The sequence below is a fragment of the Passer montanus genome, unplaced genomic scaffold, assembly GCF_014805655.1.
Source record: "Passer montanus isolate IOZ18808 unplaced genomic scaffold, ASM1480565v1 scaffold2, whole genome shotgun sequence".
NCBI classification, from domain to species: Eukaryota; Metazoa; Chordata; class Aves; order Passeriformes; family Passeridae; genus Passer; species Passer montanus.
The window spans coordinates 7,216,200-7,236,648 of NW_024366591.1; the positions used below are offsets into that span (position 1 = coordinate 7,216,200).

The window sequence follows — 20,449 nt, forward strand, 5'->3', positions numbered from 1 at the left end:
GGCGCTTTCTTCTGGTGTTACAATAAAGAGGAATATGCTTTCAACTGGAAGTTTCTCAATCTCACAGATTAAAATTGGAAAGTAATCTTTAAATAGATGGTTTTTTCCCACTGCACTTATTTTAAAAAGTCCAGTTTTGTTTGCTTTTTTGGCATTCTTTGCAATCTGGAGGTTTACTGTTTCGAAGTCTTGATGCTATTTTTGCTGTCCTTGAGTTCACTAGAGTGCACCCAAATATTAAGGCTTAAGAGTAAATCCAACCACAGTATTTGTGTGATTCCCTGTAGTTCTGTTTCATGGAAAACTTCTGCAAGCTGTAGTTGTTGCTGTAACTAGGAATGGAAACTGAGATAAAGGGTGCTGGAGAATGCAACCTGAGCAATGTGCTAGTTGATCTTTGCAGAGCCAGATTGTGGAATGGTCAATCTCATGCTCTGATGCAGGTGGGAGAGCTGATGCTGACATCCAGACAGCCCTGTAGTGCAAGAAAGACTCGCTGTTGTTGGGCAGAACTCCAAATGAGACGGTGTATGATTAGGAAGAGTGTTTTAGACAGTCCCAGGGCTGAAGGTTGCTGCACTCAGGTGCAGTATTTCTTGGATCCAGCTCTTGATTTGGGATTTTACCCTTGACATTGTCTTTTTCACAGCGGTGTAGAGCTGCTTTTAAGTGCTCCCCTGTCTGCTGGGTTTGAAGAGGCTGCTCATCTCTGGGTATTGGTTTTCAGTGCTTCTGTAGAATAGAGAACGTTCCCTGCCTTTACCTGATAACTAAAACACTACCATGAGGTGCAAGCATGAAAACTACTACTTTTAGAATGGAGCTTGATGAATTTGTGGGAGGGTTTAGAGGAGAGTGGGCTGTAAATACTGGTGTCTGCATCCCTGGTATTGTGGGTTTGATGTTCCTAATTCAGTTTAGTGTAATCTGGTGTTTCACTGGCTGACCTTGTAACACTGATACAGTGCTGCCAGCCCTTAGAGCCACTTTTTTGTTTTTATCACCCTCCTCTTATGGAGTAGTTGAAACTGGCAGAGAAGGTGCAAGATCAGTGAAATGCTAGAGTAATCACAGCATGGGACTGCAAGGTTTATTACATTATGGGAGGAAGAGGACCACTGCATGCATTATAGTGCTAAAAATATTCCCTGAGATGTGGGACAGTGACACTAGCCACATGGTAGCTGTGACTTGTTCTGGTAATGTGCTTTCTTGAGGATATCTGAGCGCAGGATAAAACTGCAATGTGGTGGCAGGGGCACAAAACTCAAAACCACATAGACCTGTATGTGACAGTGTGGAGCAGAGGCAGATATGAAAGTCACAGAATTATGACAATGAACTAGGCAGGAATTAGAGGTGCAGGAGAAAACATGGGATCAGGTTCTAGAGCCTAGAAATTATGTCATCTGGGATGAGGGCAGTGCTGTCTCTGGAGGACTCACATTGTCCTTCTGGGCTGTTTGGAGGAAGGCACTGCTTTGACATGCATATGGACAAATAAAAGACTATCCAGAAAGAGTCCAAAACAGCTGCAGAGGATAAAAGTTGCAGATAATGTGTAAGTGGAGAAATAAAATGCCTGCTTGTCTCACAGGCCTGTATGCTGCAAAGTAATGAGCATGCAGAGCAGAGGGAGAAACTTTTCAGAGTGTATAGTATCATATAGGAGAAAGGAAACTTCCCCTTCCCCTCATATTCTGATAAAGTCTGTCAGGCAATGAGTACATGCCATAATTTGCATGAGAAAAATTAGTCATGCTTTTAATTTCTGGTGTTGGATCTGCCATGTGGTGACCAGGAGTGTGCCTGTCTTTCCTTCTTTTATCCTAGGTCCAACACGAAAAATGCCCCTGACTGCCAGTGCCATGGACTTTTTTCAGCTCTTTGTTCCTGACAATGTACTAAAGAATATGGTGGTCCAAACCAACATGTATGCAAAGAAATACCAGGAGAGGTTTGGTAGTGACGATGCCTGGATTGATGTCACCTTGACAGAAATGAAGGCCTTCTTAGGCTACATGATATCAACCAGCATCCACCACTGTGAGTCTGTTCTCAGCATCTGGAGCAGTGGCTTCTACAGCAACAAGAGCATTGCACTTATCATGACACAATCAAGGTTTGAGAAGATTCTGAAGTACTTCCACATTGTGGCCTTCCGCTCCAGCCAGACAACGCATAGCCTCTACAAAATCCAGCCTTTTCTGGACTCTCTGCAGAATGGCTTTGACTCTGCTTTCAGACCTTCACAAGCCCAGGTAAGAGTCAAGCTGTTGGCAGGGAACATCTGATCTGTGTGCTCTGGTTGTCTCACTGGGACAGAAAGTGCACAGCACAGCTGCCTGGGAAAAGCTGGGGCTTGCCAGTGTGAAGCTGTGCTGCAGTGCCTCCATGAAGCAAGAGAGAAAGCAGCACTGTCCTGTGAAAGTGCTCATCAGTGTCTGTCAGTGCAGCCACCAAACAGGTTTCACTGGGAATGGTGCTCTCTGAGCTGGAGCTGCTTGCTTTAGTGACCTAAACAAGCCTGGACACTTCTCAGTGAGGCTGGTACCAGTAGGTTTTGCTGTCCTGAGGATGGGAGGTTGCAGGTTGTGCAAGGGTAGAAAGGGCAGAGCTGGTGGGCTGGAGGGAAGCAGGGAGGAGTTGAGTTTGCTAGAGTGACTGTCCCTGACCTTAGCAGTAGGCACTTACTGTATGGTTGAGTAACACTGCTGCTTCCTCATGACTGGAAAGGGGGACAGGTGAAAGTCTTCTAATGTTCATCAATTTAAACTTCGTTCAATACAAATTATCTGCTTTTGAAGCTGTGGCTGCTGCTTGTGTTCAGAAATCTGGAAAGAAAAAGGAATAAGCATGAAATCTGTTACTGCTTGATATAACTTTTCAATCAATTCTCTATTTCCAGAATATAAATATTTCACTTAGGCATTTAGAGAGGGTGTTGTGTCCACAGTCCTCTTTTTCTTCCTCTTTCCCTTCTGAAGCATTCCATTTTTGCCCACTGCACAAAATTAATGAAGGCATAGATGCTACATATCCATTGAAGTGTGCCTAAAATAAAAGGCGAGTGATTACAGTTTACTTTATTGACAATAAAAATCATGCCTATATAACCCACAAGAACACAGCTGCCTAAAAAGCTGTTAAGGTAGAAAAGAGAGGAGGGAAGAGTGTTCTCACTAAGCTATGCAAGATATGTTTCCATTAAGACAAAACAGGCAGGGAGAAACATGGAATTGTTGGGACCGAGCTCCCTTAAAGATATGAAATCTAATCCTTATGGCTGCTGGCTTCAATGGGCACAAGATAAAGGCTTTAGAAATTGATCACTGTGTCTAATGCAAATGCTTATAATGGTGTGCTGTGGCACACACTGTGAGTGCAAATCCATTAAGGGATAAAATTTTATTTGCATCTATATCCTTTCTCCCATTCCTCATCCCGAGTACAGCTTGAGAACGAACTTGACAAAATCTCAGCACCCTGTTTGCAGTGGCAAAACATCTAAATCTTCACAAGCAAAATGTATTATTATCCTGAGCTTGGTAAGGAGATGCTACTCAAAAAAAAAAAAAGGATGAAGAAGTAGAGACAGCCCAATTTTCTTCCTTCCTCCTCCACTTCTCTGCTTCTTTGTCAGTGTTTACGTCAGTGATTTCTATGCAGCATGTTTCAGTGATATTGAGTGGAACAAAAAACACTAAAATACAGCTTCAAAAATAACCCTGTGAGAAAGAATAAGGTTTTGAATCTGTTGTTAAAAATACCCTAGTATACCTCAGTAGGCTTCTGGGGGATGTTCCAGGCCTCCTCCTGAAAGGAGCCTTGTGCGTGACATCCTTCTGGGTGCCATCAGTCAGGGCAGCACACCACTTGTCTCAAAAGATGAGGACCCCATCTGGTCAAAACAGCAGGAAAGACCTCTCCTTGAATGCAGATGCAGTAAACATCAAACCCGGAATGCCCAGTGAGAAATACCAGAAATAATTAAAAATAATAAGCCAGTTGCACAGAAAAAAATGGAAAGATGAGGGGAAAGAGCCACTTAGATGGGCTTTTGGAAGTTCTGCCTTTGAAAGCCAGTTGGAAAGGGAGGCCCAGGTTTCTGTGATTAGTGATACCTGAAATCCCAAGTTCAGAATGGATTTGTTGCTTAAGGTACATCTGTAACTTAAAGATGAAACTTGTGGTACCTGGGTGGATTGTTGCTGATCCACAAGCTTTATGCTACCTTCTTGTAAGTGGCATCAAACAGCTAAATCACAGCTCCTGTTGAACGCAGCAGGGCTGTTTGGGCTTACAGGTAGGCTTGTTACTGACTTTGGCAGTGTGGAATCACAGAACACAGATTAGGAAGATGCCGTGTTTAACTCACCCCTATGGACAGAGCAGGGACAATCTGCATCCAGCAGATTGGTATAACATCTGCCTTCACAGTTATTTGTTCTATAGATTTGATCTTTTCTTTTTCAAGAACTAGAAAAGATTGTTCAAGTGAAACTTCTGTCAGAAAATACTTAGGTGTTTTTTTCTTCTCTGTGACCCCCTCCCCCCACCCAAATGTGCCTGTAAAAAATAACATCACAGTTGCTATGAAGGAAACAGGGAGAAAGAACTATGCCAGTATACCAAAACAAAGAAAACAATCTAGTGAATTATAATTATTTTGCTAAATATACTGAGCAAACAAAAAGAAATAATTACTCTCCAGCTTATGAAGGAATTGAAAGTCCAGAACATTTTAATTGTGCATCAGCAGTGCTAGCTGTAGTTTCTGAAGTTTAAAAAAGATTGTGTTCTGACCTAGATTGGTAAAAAAAAAAATGACAGGAATATTCTCTGCGTCTTATCCCTCCTCCTGAGCAACAAGAGGTGGTGATTTGGGTCTGTTCTGGTAAGCAGTGTTATTTCTTTGCTACTTAGCTTTGTAGCTGTGCTACTGTCTGCAAGCCTGAAGGCAGGGAGGATACCCTGCCTGCACTTGGGAGGTATAGAGCAACAAATTCAAGGGTACTCACCTGTCAAGGATATACACTGAATTCCAGAAACCAGAGGAGTTCAGGGAAAATAACATCACTGCTCAAATCTCCTTCTGTGCCTGCTGAGTATTTATATGCTCATCAGCAGGATGTGGCTAGACAGGATTGCTGTCTCTGGCTGCCCCTGACTGGTATGGGAGAGGTCAGGAGCATAACTCTAGGCTCTCTCTGCTTCCCTCTCCCTCTAAAGTACCTTCTCTTTGGTGTTTTGGAGCCAAACAGTTTTGCATCTGCCCAGTGAAATATCAGCTGGGAACAGTCTTATCTCTTCTTATCTCCAGCAGGAGTGAATTCCCTGGCAAAATGAGAGATGTAAGTCCAACCTCTTGCTCCAAGGGCACAGTGCTCAACTTTGGCCAATTACTGGGCAGCTTCTTTGTGTTTCACTCTTGGTCGTATCATAGGGTACAGCTAAGCAGTTTCAACACAGCTCTGCCAAACCAGCTCACAGCTTTAGATGACAGCCTCTTTGAAAACACAGAGCAAAAACAACCTGCTTTCCTGTCCTCATGCTTAAATGTTCATTTGATATTGGGTATTTCCAAATTATAAGACGTTGCTTGTGCTGTACCTCTAAATTTCAGATTTCCTGTTCTCAAAATGATTCTTTAGGAGTTAAGGGTGCTGGTCCCAAATGAGAATCATTCTGTCTTAGAACTTCTCTGAGAGTGACACAAATAGATAACTATTCAGAGAACGCTGGCCAAGTATAAGATGTTGGGCAAGAGAAAGACAGACAGAGGAGCAATAAGAATATTAAGTGGCAAGGTAAATTTCTGATGTCCCGTAGCTCTTGGCCAGTTGATCCTTTTGTGATGCCAGATTTTAGGGAGAGTTTGGCAACAGAAAATGATGAAACTTCATTGCTATTTTTAAATTACCTAATGGTAATGGAGTGCTGTAAGAACTGACTTCTTGTTTTTTAAGAGAATTGATTGATGTCTGAACAAATGGGCAGAGGAGCATGGAATCATGGCTCACTGGAGGTCAGAGTTAACCTTTTAATGATGGCAGAGAGGAGCTGTAAAATATGGATAGTCCAAGCAGGACTTCAAAAATGAGAAGAGAAAGTATTTGTCTGATATACTGGAGAAGAACTATGCTAGAGAAATAAAGAAAAATTATGTGGTCAGTGTGATGGACTAGGAAAATGGCTTTCCAGCAGCAGTCTGTAGAAGAAGTTTGCCTTATGTTGAGTAAAACTGTTTGGATGTAAACTTGCCTGGGTGGGTGGGTTGTTACTCTAAAATGAGTGCCATTTTAGAGCTCTTACTCAGAAAGCATGGAAAATGCAGGCATTGCCTGGCTGAAGAGATTTTGCAAGTAGGAGACTTGCATAAAGACTGACATTCAGATTGACTAGTGATATCTGCAGCAGGAGGACAGGGATGTCTGCAATGACCAAAAAAGGAAATACTGAGGGGTTCTTAAGGGAAGGAAGATGCTCTTAATGCAGCATAATGGAATCAGAACTGACAGGTAGAAATGCAAGCAGAGATGTCAGACACTAGCAAGAGAATTTAGATTAGACAGAAGGAGCTTTGGAGCAGAGAGGCAGAAGCACGAGCTATTCTTGCAGGAGGAATGACTGACTGTGCATCCAGACACAGTTACCAAGGAGCCTCTGCTACTGGATGGTACCCACCAAAAGCCAGAGACAAGGCAAGCTGAGGCAGCTTCTCCAGGAGACAGGCTGAAGAGACAGCCTGTGTTGGGGATGGCCATGGAGCTCAGGGGGAGATGTTTCCCGGATATGTTGGGTCATTATCTAAGTATATGAAGTCCAGGAGTTTCAAGTACAAAAGGCTTAGTGATTTGAGGCTTTGTCTAAAGGCTGTTTGGACTCTGTTAGAGAGAGGATTGGTGGAATTTTGGTGTGGAAAGAGCAAGAGCACTGAAAATGCTCTTGCTCTTTCCACACCAAAAGAGCAAGAGCACTGGAAATGGTCTAAAATGGAGAAGAAAGAAAGGCACTCCTGACAGTGGCTGTTTTGCTCTGTTAGTGAAAGATATTGTGAGATGGAGCAACTGATGGAGTCCCATTTTGGAGTCTTGTCTTTGAAACACTTGGAGTGCAAATACGTATTGAGGGGAAACCAAAGAGTGAAAGTTTGGCAGGTAGATCTATCAGGGATACGGATTACTATAAAGGAAGAAAAGAAAAGAAAGCAGTGTGATAGCAGTGGGGGAGCAAAGCAAGTAGATGTGGAGCTTCTAAGATCTGAAGGGAACTGGGAATTTGAGAGAAGAAAATGGGAATGATTTCTATGAAGAAATCCACAAACTATCTTGCATCGTAGGAAGTCAGAATAGGAAGAGGGGAAGCACTTGAGGAGCAAGAAAAAGATGGTGAAGAGGCAGCCAGGAATATGTGTAGGAGTAATTAAGCCTGAAAGTAGATTTTTATCAAAGAAGATGAGAAGCAGGAAAGAATATGCCATGGGGGCAGTAAGCTCACTCCTGTAGAAGTGTGCATTGCAGCAACAGCAAGAATGGGAAATAGAGAGGGAGCAAATATAACTTTGCATGGGGATTTGGCAAATAGATGGATTTGAGATTACGGGAAGAGCAAGGAGACTGAGAATACAGAAGTTAGAATTAGAACAAACTAATAGGATGGGCCAGTAGCAACAAGGCTAACTTATGTCCTAAAAACACCACATCAGTGCCAGGGGCAGGCACAGCCCATACAGTGCCTTGCTTGCAAAGTTCTTTACAGCTGTTGCAGCTGTGGAGGGGTGAAAACCCCTTGTCCCCCACTTTCTGAAGGAAGCTCCAGGGTTTTCAGTTCATTTTCCTTGCCTGTCCACATTTTGTCTTTGCAGCAACAGCAGATCTTTCCCTAGTCTGTTCACATTTTTATTCCCTCTTCACAAAAGCTGAGTAGGAACTTATAGAGAAATTACTTAAATTCAGTACAGAGGAATAAAGGACAGAAGGCATGGCTGAGCATGGGCAGGAAAAAAAGGAAGATGGAGAGAGGTTTTAAATATTCAGGTTTGGTTTCTAGGTGTAAGACTGACAGGCCTTACTGTGTCATAGAAGGCAGAAAGAGTGTGAAGGGGTAAACAGGATGCAGTAGAGCTGCTGCGAGTAGAGCTGATGCTGTGGTGCAAAGGGAAAGAAGCTAATGACAGAGGGTAGAAGATGTCCTAAGGTGATGCTTATACAGGCTTTCCTTTCTGCTGCTCTCCATACTACAGCAGGGGAGATTATAAGAGTGGAACCACATCACTCAATCTGGGAGGTAAGAGAGCCTTTTCAGAAGCTGAGAAATTCTTAACCATATATCCAGCCCTATCCCAAAGATGTGCTCTTTTCCCCTGCACTTGAGAAGCAGAAAGGCAAAAGCAAATGAGGGCAAGTTTAATGTTTGCAAAATGCTGTTCAGAATCCTCTGAGACAGAAACAGGAAATGCCCCATATGGCCTTCAGATAGGAAGGGTTCTGTTCTGTGTGGAGCTTGAGGGAGGAAGATTTGACTTCAGTGGGGAAGCAGGGCAGCTGCAGCTGGAAGAACAAATAGCTTGCTCTCCTTGCTCACATCGGCATTTTGGTGTATAATTTGAACATTTTGCAAGAGTGCTTTCAGATGGTCCTGTGACTGTTTCATGAGTCGTTAAGAAGTGGAGTGCATATAAATGACAGCGTGCAGCCATCACTGTGTGGGGAGGGCAAGGGTGCCTATTTTGGGCTGACAGAGTGATGTTCAGCAAACATCTTGTGTTCAGGAGGCCAACAGCTGTTCATCTCTGGTTCTTAACTGCTCACCCACCACATCTCTCCTACAAGTGTCACTGCTAGGTTTAGTGCGGCTTTGTTTTGTTCTCATTTCCGCCACTGACTGTGCAGATGTGCACAAAAGTAGCACACATGAAGGTGTGGAAAGGCTTTGTCTGAGGGTGGGAGCCTCTGCATACCTGTATCTGAGCCTGTCTCCTGGAGGGATGGTCACTGGAAAAGAACAGACTCCTTTAAATTATAACCCATCCAATTATTTTGCATGTCTTTACAAGGGTATGAATTAATGGCTTGCTGGGACTGCTTTCCCTGCATGTACAAGGAGGGGAGCCTGCAGAGACTTGCTCTGATTTAGATGTACATGTCTGAATTTGGCCGGCATTCATCAGCTGAGACTTTTCAACAGTTTGCAAGTCTTTGTACATTCACAAGTCGCTTGCTAAACAACTTGCACATTGTGCACTCAGATGTGTGTATGTTATGCACAGCTGCCTGTGAGCTGTGGGAAGTTACTAGTGCTTTTCTATAGGTGAGTTCCACAGTGTGATACCAAGCAGTATCACACTTCAGTGTTACTGCTAAATTAATGGAGAGAAGTGTAACAAAACAGTTTTAAGAAACAGGGAACCACTTACATCATCTGAATGCAGAATCTGCTTCATTTTCACTGGTCTTCATTACTTGTTCCAGTCTGTCTTATCTTTTTCTACTCCTGCCTCTGGTGGTTTATCCTTGCCTCCTTTTGTCAATTTTTTTCAGCTCCTGAGGCAAGAGAGACTTCCCTAAAGATGCTGCTGCTAGGAAAAATATTTTCTGTCTCTTCACCACCTCCTCAAGTGGCAGCAGAAAGCATCTTTTTCTTCATTTACTTCTCTCTCTCTTTATTATGTGTTTTCCTTTGCTATAACCAAGGAACGTACTTTACAACAAATTGTAGGGGATGTTTGGGTGGAATACATTCTGCCAAACAATATGAAGCTTATGAAGAAGCATGGAGGAGGATGCTGCTAAAAATCCACTCTCCCTGCCCATCCCCTGCTTCATTTTGGAGGGATGTTGAACTGTAGTAGATAGTAAGAAGTGAGAGCTGTTCCTTGCAATGTTTGCAAATTGTGTGTAGAGCAGCTATTCATAATGGTGTGTGCTTGGCCAGGCTTTGGTTTTTGTTGGATGGTAGCATCAAACAGAAGCTGTTTGATTCTTTGTTTGGGGTGGTGCACACAGTGCAAGGGTTGCACTGTGCAAGGGTTGCACTGAAGCACAGTGCAAGGGTTGTATTTCCTTAAAAGCAATTAAAGTACCTTTTTTTTAATGGGCATGTATTCTTCCATTTCTTTCCCTGCCTCTTTTCTTGCTGCTTGCAGGTACTACATGAGCCCCTGATAGATGAGGATCCTGTTTTCATTGCAACTTGTACAGAGAGGGAGCTGCGCAAGAGGAAAAAGAGGAAATTCAGTCTTTGGGTTCGGCAGTGCTCATCCACTGGTTTCATCTGCCAGGTGGGTTTTACCTCTTCAAATGTCTTCATTCAGTTCCAGCAGGTCTTTAAATTGCAGGGCCAAAGGTAACAGTCACTTCTCTTGGTTACCTGGCTGGGAGCTGAATGCAGGAGGCCTCTGACTCATGTGGATATGATGGATGGATAATGATGACAAGTTCCTGATGCTCTGTTTGCTATATGATTTAACTGAGAGTTTCTGTCTCTAATACTGTCCATCTGGCTGCCAGCCATCAGCTAATTACACTGAAATGCAGTTAAAAACTCTGTTTGTATATCCTAAGTTTATCTAAATGTCTAGGTACTGTGACTTAGGTAATTTTTAATAAGTCAAATTTTTTCTCTATAACTATAACACTGCACACGTGACAGCCAGTGGTGTCCAATAGACTAAATCAATACTGTACCAAGATGTCAATTTTTCAGTGAGAAACATATTAGTGGGGGCCTCTATTACTCATCTTGTCACACATCTACCTCTCAATCAAAGAAATAAAATCTAATGTGATTTCAAGGTGAGATGTCAGCTGGAGTGAGAGACATGTTAAAGGGTTTGTTTGTATTGTTGTAAGGCATGGGGAACATCTCAAATTCTCAGATTCTCCAATAGCTGAAGTATTTTGAGAGCCCTTGAAAAATCTGATCATTTATTTTGATACATAGAGGTGAGGGGGCAGTTGTTTTCCAATATTTCTCTCTCCCAAGAGCTCCTGTGAAAACGTTGCATCCCGTGTGTTCCAGAGTGGTGATGCAGAGGTAGGATGTACACACTGCTTGCTAAGGCTGAATACATGTCAGAACAGGGCCTGTGAATTTGCTGCAGTTGAACACTGGTTCAGAGCAGGATTTGGCTGGTGAATCATTATGACTGTTTGAGTAGCTGTGCAGGAAAAGAGACTCACTGGGAACGGGGTTTGCATTTTCAGCAACGCTGTTCACTCTGAAAAGAAATTTAGGATCCTACCTCTTCCATTTAGGTTTTAAAGCAGCTATTTTGTCTGACACAAAATAGACTCGCCTTGTGAAGCATCCTTGGAAGTTTTTGCTCTCAAAGCTCTTGGAAAGTCATTTGCTGTATAGAGGCAGTGTCTTTGATCTCCAAGGAGAACTTCACCAGTCCTACACGCAGTTTATTACTGAAGCGTATTGGGTACAGCAAGCACAGAGTCTGCTCATCTCTTGCCACACTCCCCCCTAGCCAACTGCCACAAAACTAATAAGTCTTCAGACATGCCAGAGGTTTCAGATTCTGAGCCATAATTATGTTGCACCTCCTGTCCTGTCCACTGAGAGACTAAATTAATGGAATGTCAAATTAAACAGAATAGATGCTCAGCACCACCCTAATCCTCCCACTCCCTTAATGAATTAGATGCTCATGCTTCACTTGCATCCGGATGACGTCCAGGATTATCTTACCAGCTGCCTTCTATTTTCGTTCCTTGACTTGGCTGTCATTATCAACATGCTGAAATGACTGGGTGAAAGGGACCTTAGGGAACAGTGAAAAAGAATATACCTTCATGCTAAAATGGAAAAACCTGATCTGGAGAGGATGGGCAACTTCAGTTATGATATAATTGAAATGCTATGCTCATTTAAGTGTCACACTTACAAGCTGTTTTGCAGAATCCAAAGCATTTTTGGTGGTTATTTGGTGTATTTAGAGTATTAAACAGAGATTTTGATTTTTTTTTGGTCCTGTGTTAAACAAAGAGAAAATTTATCTAAACCTGAAATAAATCCAATGTTTTCCCCTTCATGTACACACCTTTTCTTCCATCTCTTGTGAAGCTGCCATCATGAAGAAAGGACTTGTTGTCTGATAGTTAAGGACTGACTTGTCTGTCGTCTGCCAACTGTTGGAAAAACCTTCAAAATATGCATATTCTGTAATACTGTCTGGGTGAATTCCCTCCTCACTGCTTCCACACAATGACGTTGAGATCCTTTTATTCAAGATAAAATAGGACTATCAACACGTCATAAATCAGGATAATTCAGTTTCCAAAATCTGAATAATATGTATCTGTAAAAGGTAGGCCCAGACAGAAGAGAGGAGACACCTATATATGACAGGATTTCAGGGACAAGAGGAAGCTCAAGATGTCTGTGATACTCCTGGCTCAAAGCAATGTCCTCCAGTCCTGAATTAAGCCTGGTGTTAAAAAAAAAAAAATAAAATCAGTCTGATGAGACATTTCAGTTTTTCCAGTGTTCTGCTTTTCCTACAATGAAAAAGATTGGTTGTTTTTTCCTAATGAAAAATGGATATGCCTCATGCTGAGTTGCTGTGTAAACTCTGGTTGGCAGCTCACAGGTCAGTTGTTAATGTTAGGAGTTTCAGCTGTTTGACTCCTCAAATTCCTGTTCCTGCTTGTTCTTGTGAACAAAACTTTGAGTCAAATTTTTGGATATGAGTAAACACTTCTTTTTGATAGCTCATCATTTACTTTTTTAAGGAGATGGTATTTGGTTAAAAATCTAAGCGGTTCATGGAACAGAAATGGAATAAAGCTCAAGTGCTGCTTGTGGACATAAGAAGGTGCATAGGCTTATATATTCATAATATAAATAATGTATGAATATTAGACTACTTTTCTGTCTTCTGTACTCCAGATAACTTGACTGCACCCTGACAGTTAATTGTTTTAAGATGATTGCACAATTTCAGATTATATTTCTACTTCAGAAAATCTCAAGCAGAGCGTCTTGTTGCAGTGAATAGCTTTGTTGGCTGAGCATCTCTTCACGGTCAACTGGCCAAGTGGGAACATGCAGGAAGGACACATTATTCAAACAATGTAAATATATGTCTGCCTCAGTTGGGAACACGAACAAAACCTCTCAGAGGGATCAGAAGGGCTCCAGGAGAGCTGACTTTGGCAAAGTAGATGGCAAAACTGCCCTGATACTGTTGCCTTTTTCATCTGCCCTTGAAACTTGACATCAAGGTGGCAGAAGCTGCTGTGGGAGAGGGCTTGGGCCTTCTCATTTCTTTCTAATTCAGGGGGAACAATAAACAGCTTGCAGAACTTCCAGTGTCCCTCTCTGCTTCATCTTCCCTTTACATTTCTTGTTTCTTTCTAATCTATTTCCCTACATGCTACTAAGCACTTCTATTTCCCTACTTACCACTGAGACACTTTTAAAACCAATATTTTAATGTCTTGATTGCAGTTTAAATTATTGAAGTAGCTTAGAAATCTTTCTTACAGTATTTGCTTAGAGTATATTTAAATAGTAAGTTGTGCTATTTAAATCAGAACTCCAGCTGTGTCAGTTTTTTTTGTGAGTTCTTATTTCTTTTTCTCGAACACTTGATTATAAAAATGGTTCATAAATATGATTGGTAGGACTATTTCTCATTTTAGATATAACAATATTGCTCATCAAAAAATGATGAAGAAAATTCCAAAATACCTTACCCAGGCCAGTTATTTTTTCTGTGTGGGACATATCATGCTCTCTCTTTGCACTTCTTGTGTGGCTCAAAAGGAATTAACATGGTTCTGAGTAATTATTACTAAGTGATGCCTAATCCTTGCACAGCTCCTCTTGCACAAGACGTTTTCTGATCATTTTGCAGGAGAAGGAAGCACAGGATGCTGGTGAACCCCAGCACATGGAGAGCTGGCAGAACAAGGTATTCCTATAGTGCCTCATCCTGAAGCACAGGCCCATAGCCCAGATGTAATCTTCAGACAGTCCCTGACCCAAAGAGCTATCAATTAACAAGATGAAGGACAGTACGTAGATGGTAGAGAGCACTGTAAAAGGACAGTCAGGCAATATTAATCATTCTGATAGGCAGTAATGGAATTAACGCATCAACATTATTATTTGCTTAAAAAGCTGGTATCATGGTGAGGAAGAAACTATTTTATGGATCTGTATATCCTTTCCTATTCACTGAGATGAATTTTGTTTTCTGAGGCTATGCTGGAGACTTTTCCCTTCCCACACCTCCTCCCTGCCCTTGAATATATGGGCTGTGCACTTGCTTTTATTCCCTGGAAGAAAATTCTTGCAATAATACATTTCATTTTTACGAATATCCCTGTGGAATATGTTACTCAGATTTATGAAGTCCTTTAGGTCCTTGTGCTGGGACCGAGTTTCCACCTTCCACTGCTTCCCATGAAGTGATGAGTCAGAGCAGAGTAAGGAAAAGTACTGAGTCTCTGCATCTTGAGTCTTTCCATGGTCCTGAAGAAACAGTGATTTGCATGACAGCCATGTTTAAGGAGTGAAACCTGGATCAGGGTAGCCCCTGCTGAGAGGGTGAGAAAGGGTTCTCTCCCCAAAGAGCAGCAGTCTCAATGAAGGGAGATGTCTGAGTTTGCTCCACAGATCAGTGGCAGAGCTCTAAGTGGCAGCAAAAACCCACAAACTATGTAAACACCATGCTTGTATGGTATATACTGTAGTTCATGTCAGACAAGGTAGCTACAGCAAGCTTGAATACTTCATAACCTTACTGATTTTACAGGGTAAGAACTACCAGAATTTAGAGAAACTGAGATTGTGCCCCAAAGAATTTATAATTTCAGAACACACCACATAAGTGCATTCAGTCAATGGGAAAGGGAGGGGTAAATAAATCTGGAGTCAGTTTTGTTCTCAAGGTCAGAGTTGCAGGAGAGTTAGCCATCTGTGCACTTGTTTAATAAACTGCTCAGAAATGTTGGTGTTTCAGCCTATTTAAGTTCTGTTTAGAGATTAGTCTGAGCCCTTGCATTTCTTTAAACAGTGCCCTGATAATACCTCTATTGCTAGAACAGTTACATCTGGAACACACAGATGTAGCAGCTGCTTTGAGGAGGTTCTCAAGGTCAGGCTTTGTCTGTGAGGGGATCCCAGGAAATCTGATCACCTTTCTTTGTCAGCCACTGGTGACTGGAAAATCCTATCTACTTTCTTCCTCTGGCTCCCACCCAGCTCTGGCTTTTTAATGCATGTGGTTTTGTAATGTCAGCATCTGAGAATCCCGGATCTCAGTTAAAAGTCAATTATCCTCTTGCTCACCAGTGTTAACTGGAAAGGTATTTTTGCAGATGTATGATGGGCCAGTCCTGTTCATTTTTATGGACTTTACAATCTTACCATTTTTCTAAATGAATAGGAAACCAAACCTAAATGTAATCTAATGCAAAGATCTCTCACAGCTTACATACAGTCTTAGTGTCTATTTTCAAGTGTGAATGAAAGTTATTTTTAGTTCCTATCTGAGCTGCTTGGAGTTTATAACAATAAAACTACCTGTATAATTGTGTCCCTTCTGCAGCTCTTCTCAGTGCAACTTTGCTTGGGGAAGGAGACTAAAAGCACCAGAGCCTTCTGTTTTGTGCATTTAATAGGCTTGCCATAGAAATGCTCCTCATGGATCCCATTCCTTTGTGCTCAGCGCAATAAGCAGAACTAAAAAAAAAAACTCCTGCCCTAGAAAATTTAGGATCTAAGTGCAAGAGGCTTAAGCTTCCTACAGCAAATCTCTTCAGTTCAGACATGTTTTGGCTGCCCAGAGAACTCTGGAAGCAGGCTGAGTGCAGCAGTGTTTCTTGGCCAGTGCACGTGGCAGAGATCTGGGACTAACATGCTGCTAGGCACCTCTATACACCCTACTCCTGGTGAGCCTGCACGGGCCGGGCAGTCATCAGCCTTGTAGCTCCTCAATGGAAATGGCTGGGTCCTCAATGTCACTCATTTGTCATCACTTGCTTTTATCTTAAGATTTTACACCCTTTTTATGTATTTTCCTCCTTGAGCTGCTGTGTGTTATCCTCTTGATAGTTACAGCACTTCTGATAGTTTATACTGCTCTTGCCTTGCATCACTTACATACGTTCCCACTTACACTTCCTCACTTACACACCTTCTCACAGCTCAGCTGTAATTTTCATAGGAAAACGGAGCCAATGTTGTGCAATTGTGTGGCCCTAGAGTGAAGCCTCAGTCATGGACTTGAGCTGGGCTGCCAGTTACACAGAGGGAGCCTGGAAAAGTAGCATTAAGAAAAAACAGGACCAACGCATTGAGTAACAATTGCCTTGTGGGGATTGCATCCTTTCTAGGAAAGGTTTTGAAGAGCAAAAGTAAAGATCTCTGCTGAGATGGTGGTGATTTCCAACCAGGCAGGAGAAGGGCAGCATGGAAAGAAGCAAGTGTGGGCTTGTGTGACATTGGGTGTTGGATACCTGGCTTCACAGGGCTAGTGTGAGCAGGAATCACTATACTGACATAGTACAGGAGAAGATCAATGGGGAAACCTAGACCATAAAGGCCCTCTCCATTTTCCAGCCCTATTTCCTTTTGATGCTGCAAAGAAGGCTGACATGGTCAAAGCAAAGGGTTAGGCAAATGATCTGAGGGGTGAAGGACTGTCTGGATGTCAAGATACATTGCAGCAAGGCCAAAGTAAAGAAGGATGATTGCAGTAATTGGCAGGAAAGCCAGGCAGTTCTTAGATATTTGAAAGAATAGGAAATTATTTATGTGGAGCTGTTAGAGAAAATGAATCTACCTAATCTAGATATGGCTGCCTGGGAGAAGGTACAGAGCAAAATCTGTGTTTCTTGATCTATGAGCTGTTGACCCACAGGTTGTCAGTCTGCCCATGTAGGCAAGATGTTGTAGTGCCCTCAGTGACAAAGAAATAACAAGAAATCATGGAAAGAAAAGCAAAGAACTCTAAGACATATTGACTTGCATTGTCAACTCTACCAGCATCGTTTTGCCAGTCTCACAAAGATCTTTTTAGAAACTTTTAAGAACATGTGCAGGCAGAACAGATGTTTGTCACTCTGCAGTACAAAGATGTTAACTGCATCTGTGAGTGTTAATGCAGTTTGAAATCATTCAACAAAGAATACAGAGGTAGAAAAGAAGGGGACCAAGCAAAGAGCTTTGTAAGGAACAGTAGGAGCTAGCTGGGAACAGGTTGGGAAAACTGTATGTTCTTGCATACCCTTTAGAAAGTAGCCTTTAGAGTAGTAGGAAGAGAATGAAGAGAGACTTAAAAAATGAGGCTTACTGATCTCAGTAAGAGCAGCACCACTGGTGCCAGAATCTGCTAGACAAGAGCTGTCTGATCATTAAAGAAGGAGAGAGTATGACCTGCAGCAGATTTAGGATGGAGCTGGAGAGGAGAATCTCCCAGCAGTGTTGGTAATGGCAACAGTTAAAGGTGAGGTTTAGGATGAGAGGGGAAGACTGACTGAGGCATGATCTAGAAACTAGTGCTAGGAATGCACAGTTGTGGGTGGGCTGTGAAGCCTGTAGAAAAAAATTAAGTTATTTTTTCAATAGCTATTGAGGATTGAAAAATTACTACTTTACTACCTTGCTTCTGTAACTGTCATCTAAAAACATGGCTTCTGTTTTGTAGTTGTTTAGGATCTGCCCTTTGTGAAATATTTTGCACTATATATCTTTCAAATTCTCCCTTCTGTTTATTACTGTCTCTGCCCTTTTTTTGCTCCCAAATGTCATCTATTTCATTTGAGAATTGTACCATGGGGTGCTTCAATTATGTATGAAGGTATTTGGGATGTGCTGTTCACAAGTGCTTTCAATATGCCATTTGAGCTTTAAATATGAGCAGAATCACCAATATTTCAGTTTCTAGGGCATATTCTCTTAAATGTGCAATCAAGATGTAGCTTTTGTTCCTAAGTGTTCAGTTTTTTTACTCAGTTTCTGTGAAACCTTATGAATTTTCCACAAGAAGGTAATGCAAGCATGCTGGAAAGTATCTGGTGCAGTAGGGCAGCCACAGATAGAGAGAAGGCACAATTGAGCATGTCGCTGTTCTGATAAACAACAGATATTCAACAAAAAATTGAGGAATGAATAGGAAAAGCACTGCACGTTAATTATCTTCAGCCCATAGTCACCTTGTAAGACAGATGATGTCACATCTGTACAGGTTATCCCAATTGGTGCTGTAGATCAAACGTATCAGTAGCCATTAGAAAAGATAGACAGTGAAAGCGATCTCTGCAGATATTCCAGAAGCTATGCCTGGGCTGTCCTGCACAGAAGTAGAGGATGTTTGCTGCCAACAGCTCCCGTCTGTTATCCAGCAACAGTTGTTGAGCCTGTACTTCTGAAGATATTTTGCTGTTGGTGCACATGGAAAGAACACAAAATTCTATGTCCCAGGACAAACCAGAAGGTCTAGTGAATAGTTTAACAAACATTTTGGGGGAGCAGTTTCTGACTGTGCCTATGAAGGTCTAACAGCCAATTTCTGGCAATTGTTGTTTTTTCTGCGGATTTCTGACTATTAAGTAACACTTCTATTGCATCACAAAAAGGCAGGGAGTGCTGTGGGCTTCAGTTGGTATGATCTTAATGGCTTGAGGAAGAATGAAATTAGTTGGACGAGGGAAAATGAAGGCCATATGGAATCCTAGGCATTTGCAAAGATATTTGAAGCCATGTCTTTGCCAGCTGTCTGTACACAGCCACTGTTTCACAGCAGCCTTTATGCCTTCCAACACTGTGCTGCTGTCACCCATCATCCCAATAAAGCTGGGCATGATAAAGCTTCTCCAAAACAAGAAATACTGTGCCAAGAAAAAAGGCTGGTTTTGGACAGGTAAGGAAGTGCCCAAGAAGAATATTTAACATTGGTGGAGGAGGAGGAAGGGTTCAGCAGTGGGTATGGACATTTGAGTAATGGGCACTGGGGAGGTGAACAGAGCAAGGGGATTGAGATTCACAGCCAGATGCACAGGGAGTTGTGCTAACAAAACCTGTGAAGTGTGTAGCATCATTATATCAAAGTAGTGGTACCTTAGTGGCCAATTTCATGGTGGGCATGCTCTTGGAAGGAGCTGCTTGCAGACACAAACCAGCCCACAATGAGGGACCAGCTGGCACACCAGCAGTGCCAGAGGACTGTCCCTTGGAGAGGCAGCACTCTACAAGGAACATGGAGCAAGCATGGAGCAGGAGAGACTCTAAGATTTACTGGATATGGCAAGGTAATGTGTAAGACACTTTTATAGACTTAGATTCCTGCTTTGTTTTCAGCTCATCTGCTAATGCAAGGTCAAAACTAATCTGTCTGAGTCTTCTGTCTCCACTGCCCTGTCTGTAGATTTTGAGGGTTTGATGTGTGGTCTCTGTGCTGGTATACTAGTAACCTAATCTTAATTTTGTTGCCAATAATCACGAAATACCTTTGCTGTAAATTTGGAACAATCTGTTCTTTGACATTCCACTGCCTCTCTGGAGCCCTGATTAATAACCTAAATGACTTATCATAATTAGCTAGTCCTCAGTCTTAGAACTGGAGAAAGCACAACTTTAACAGCCATCAAAAATGAGTGGAGCAGAATCAGGGAGTGTGCAAACATTGCTGCCTTGGTCCTCATCTGAGAGTTGTTTCTATCAACAAAAGGGGTTTTAATTTATTTTTTTTTAAGATAAATGGTGTATTTAAGACTTCCTTTTAATATACACTCTACTTTTTGGAATGACTGTGCATTTGTCCTTGCACCAACTTTGTTTTCAGCATGTCAGTTCCTTCAAATTACAAATTATGTCTAATTTCCCAGAAATTTCATATGTAACACATTCTGTTGAGGTCTGTTCTATGATGCATGAATTGCTAGGGAATATTACACAGAATATCAGTGTTGGGACATGCACCATCGAAAACAGGGAGAAAGTTGTTTAATTGAATTTTGTTCTTCTCTGAGATCATTGAGTTACAAATTACTGGAAGCACTAGTGCAAACATAGCATTTTTGTTCTGTGAGGATTGCTGTGGATTTTAATTTGCAATAGTGTCTGTTGGTAAGAGAAATAAACTATACAGAAAAGTAGTGATGCATGTTTTGCATGGTTGAATTCTCAAACAAATTTAACAAAGTTGTGGATATATCACTTCAAAAATCAAGGCAAAATTACTTTCCCCTGCCCCTGAATACTGAACAACTTTCAATTTCTTCTTTGACAGGTAATTCATAAAAGATTTGAGTATTTCAGAGCCAAAGTCATGAAGGCAGGCCTGGGCAAGTTTTTCTGAAAATTTGCATTTGTTTGTTTATTTAAATATTTGCAAGTTCCATGATGTTACAGTAGTATTTGAGTAACAGAGTACAGTGTTTGCTTCTTCCTCTTTCTCTTTCCAGCAAGTTATTTCTCCTAGCTCTTA

At 41.8% G+C, this 20,449-nt stretch overlaps 1 protein-coding gene across 1 annotated transcript in view; it reads left to right on the forward strand.

The window, feature by feature from the left end:
* PGBD5 (piggyBac transposable element derived 5) overlaps positions 1-20,449 on the forward strand; it is a 68,013-nt gene that overhangs the window by 24,290 nt on the left and 23,274 nt on the right. Inside the window, exons 2-3 of the mRNA XM_039707539.1 lie at positions 1,834-2,261; positions 10,148-10,282. Of these exons, the coding sequence (XP_039563473.1) occupies positions 1,834-2,261; positions 10,148-10,282 (563 nt within the window). The remainder of the gene's footprint in view (positions 1-1,833; positions 2,262-10,147; positions 10,283-20,449) is intronic.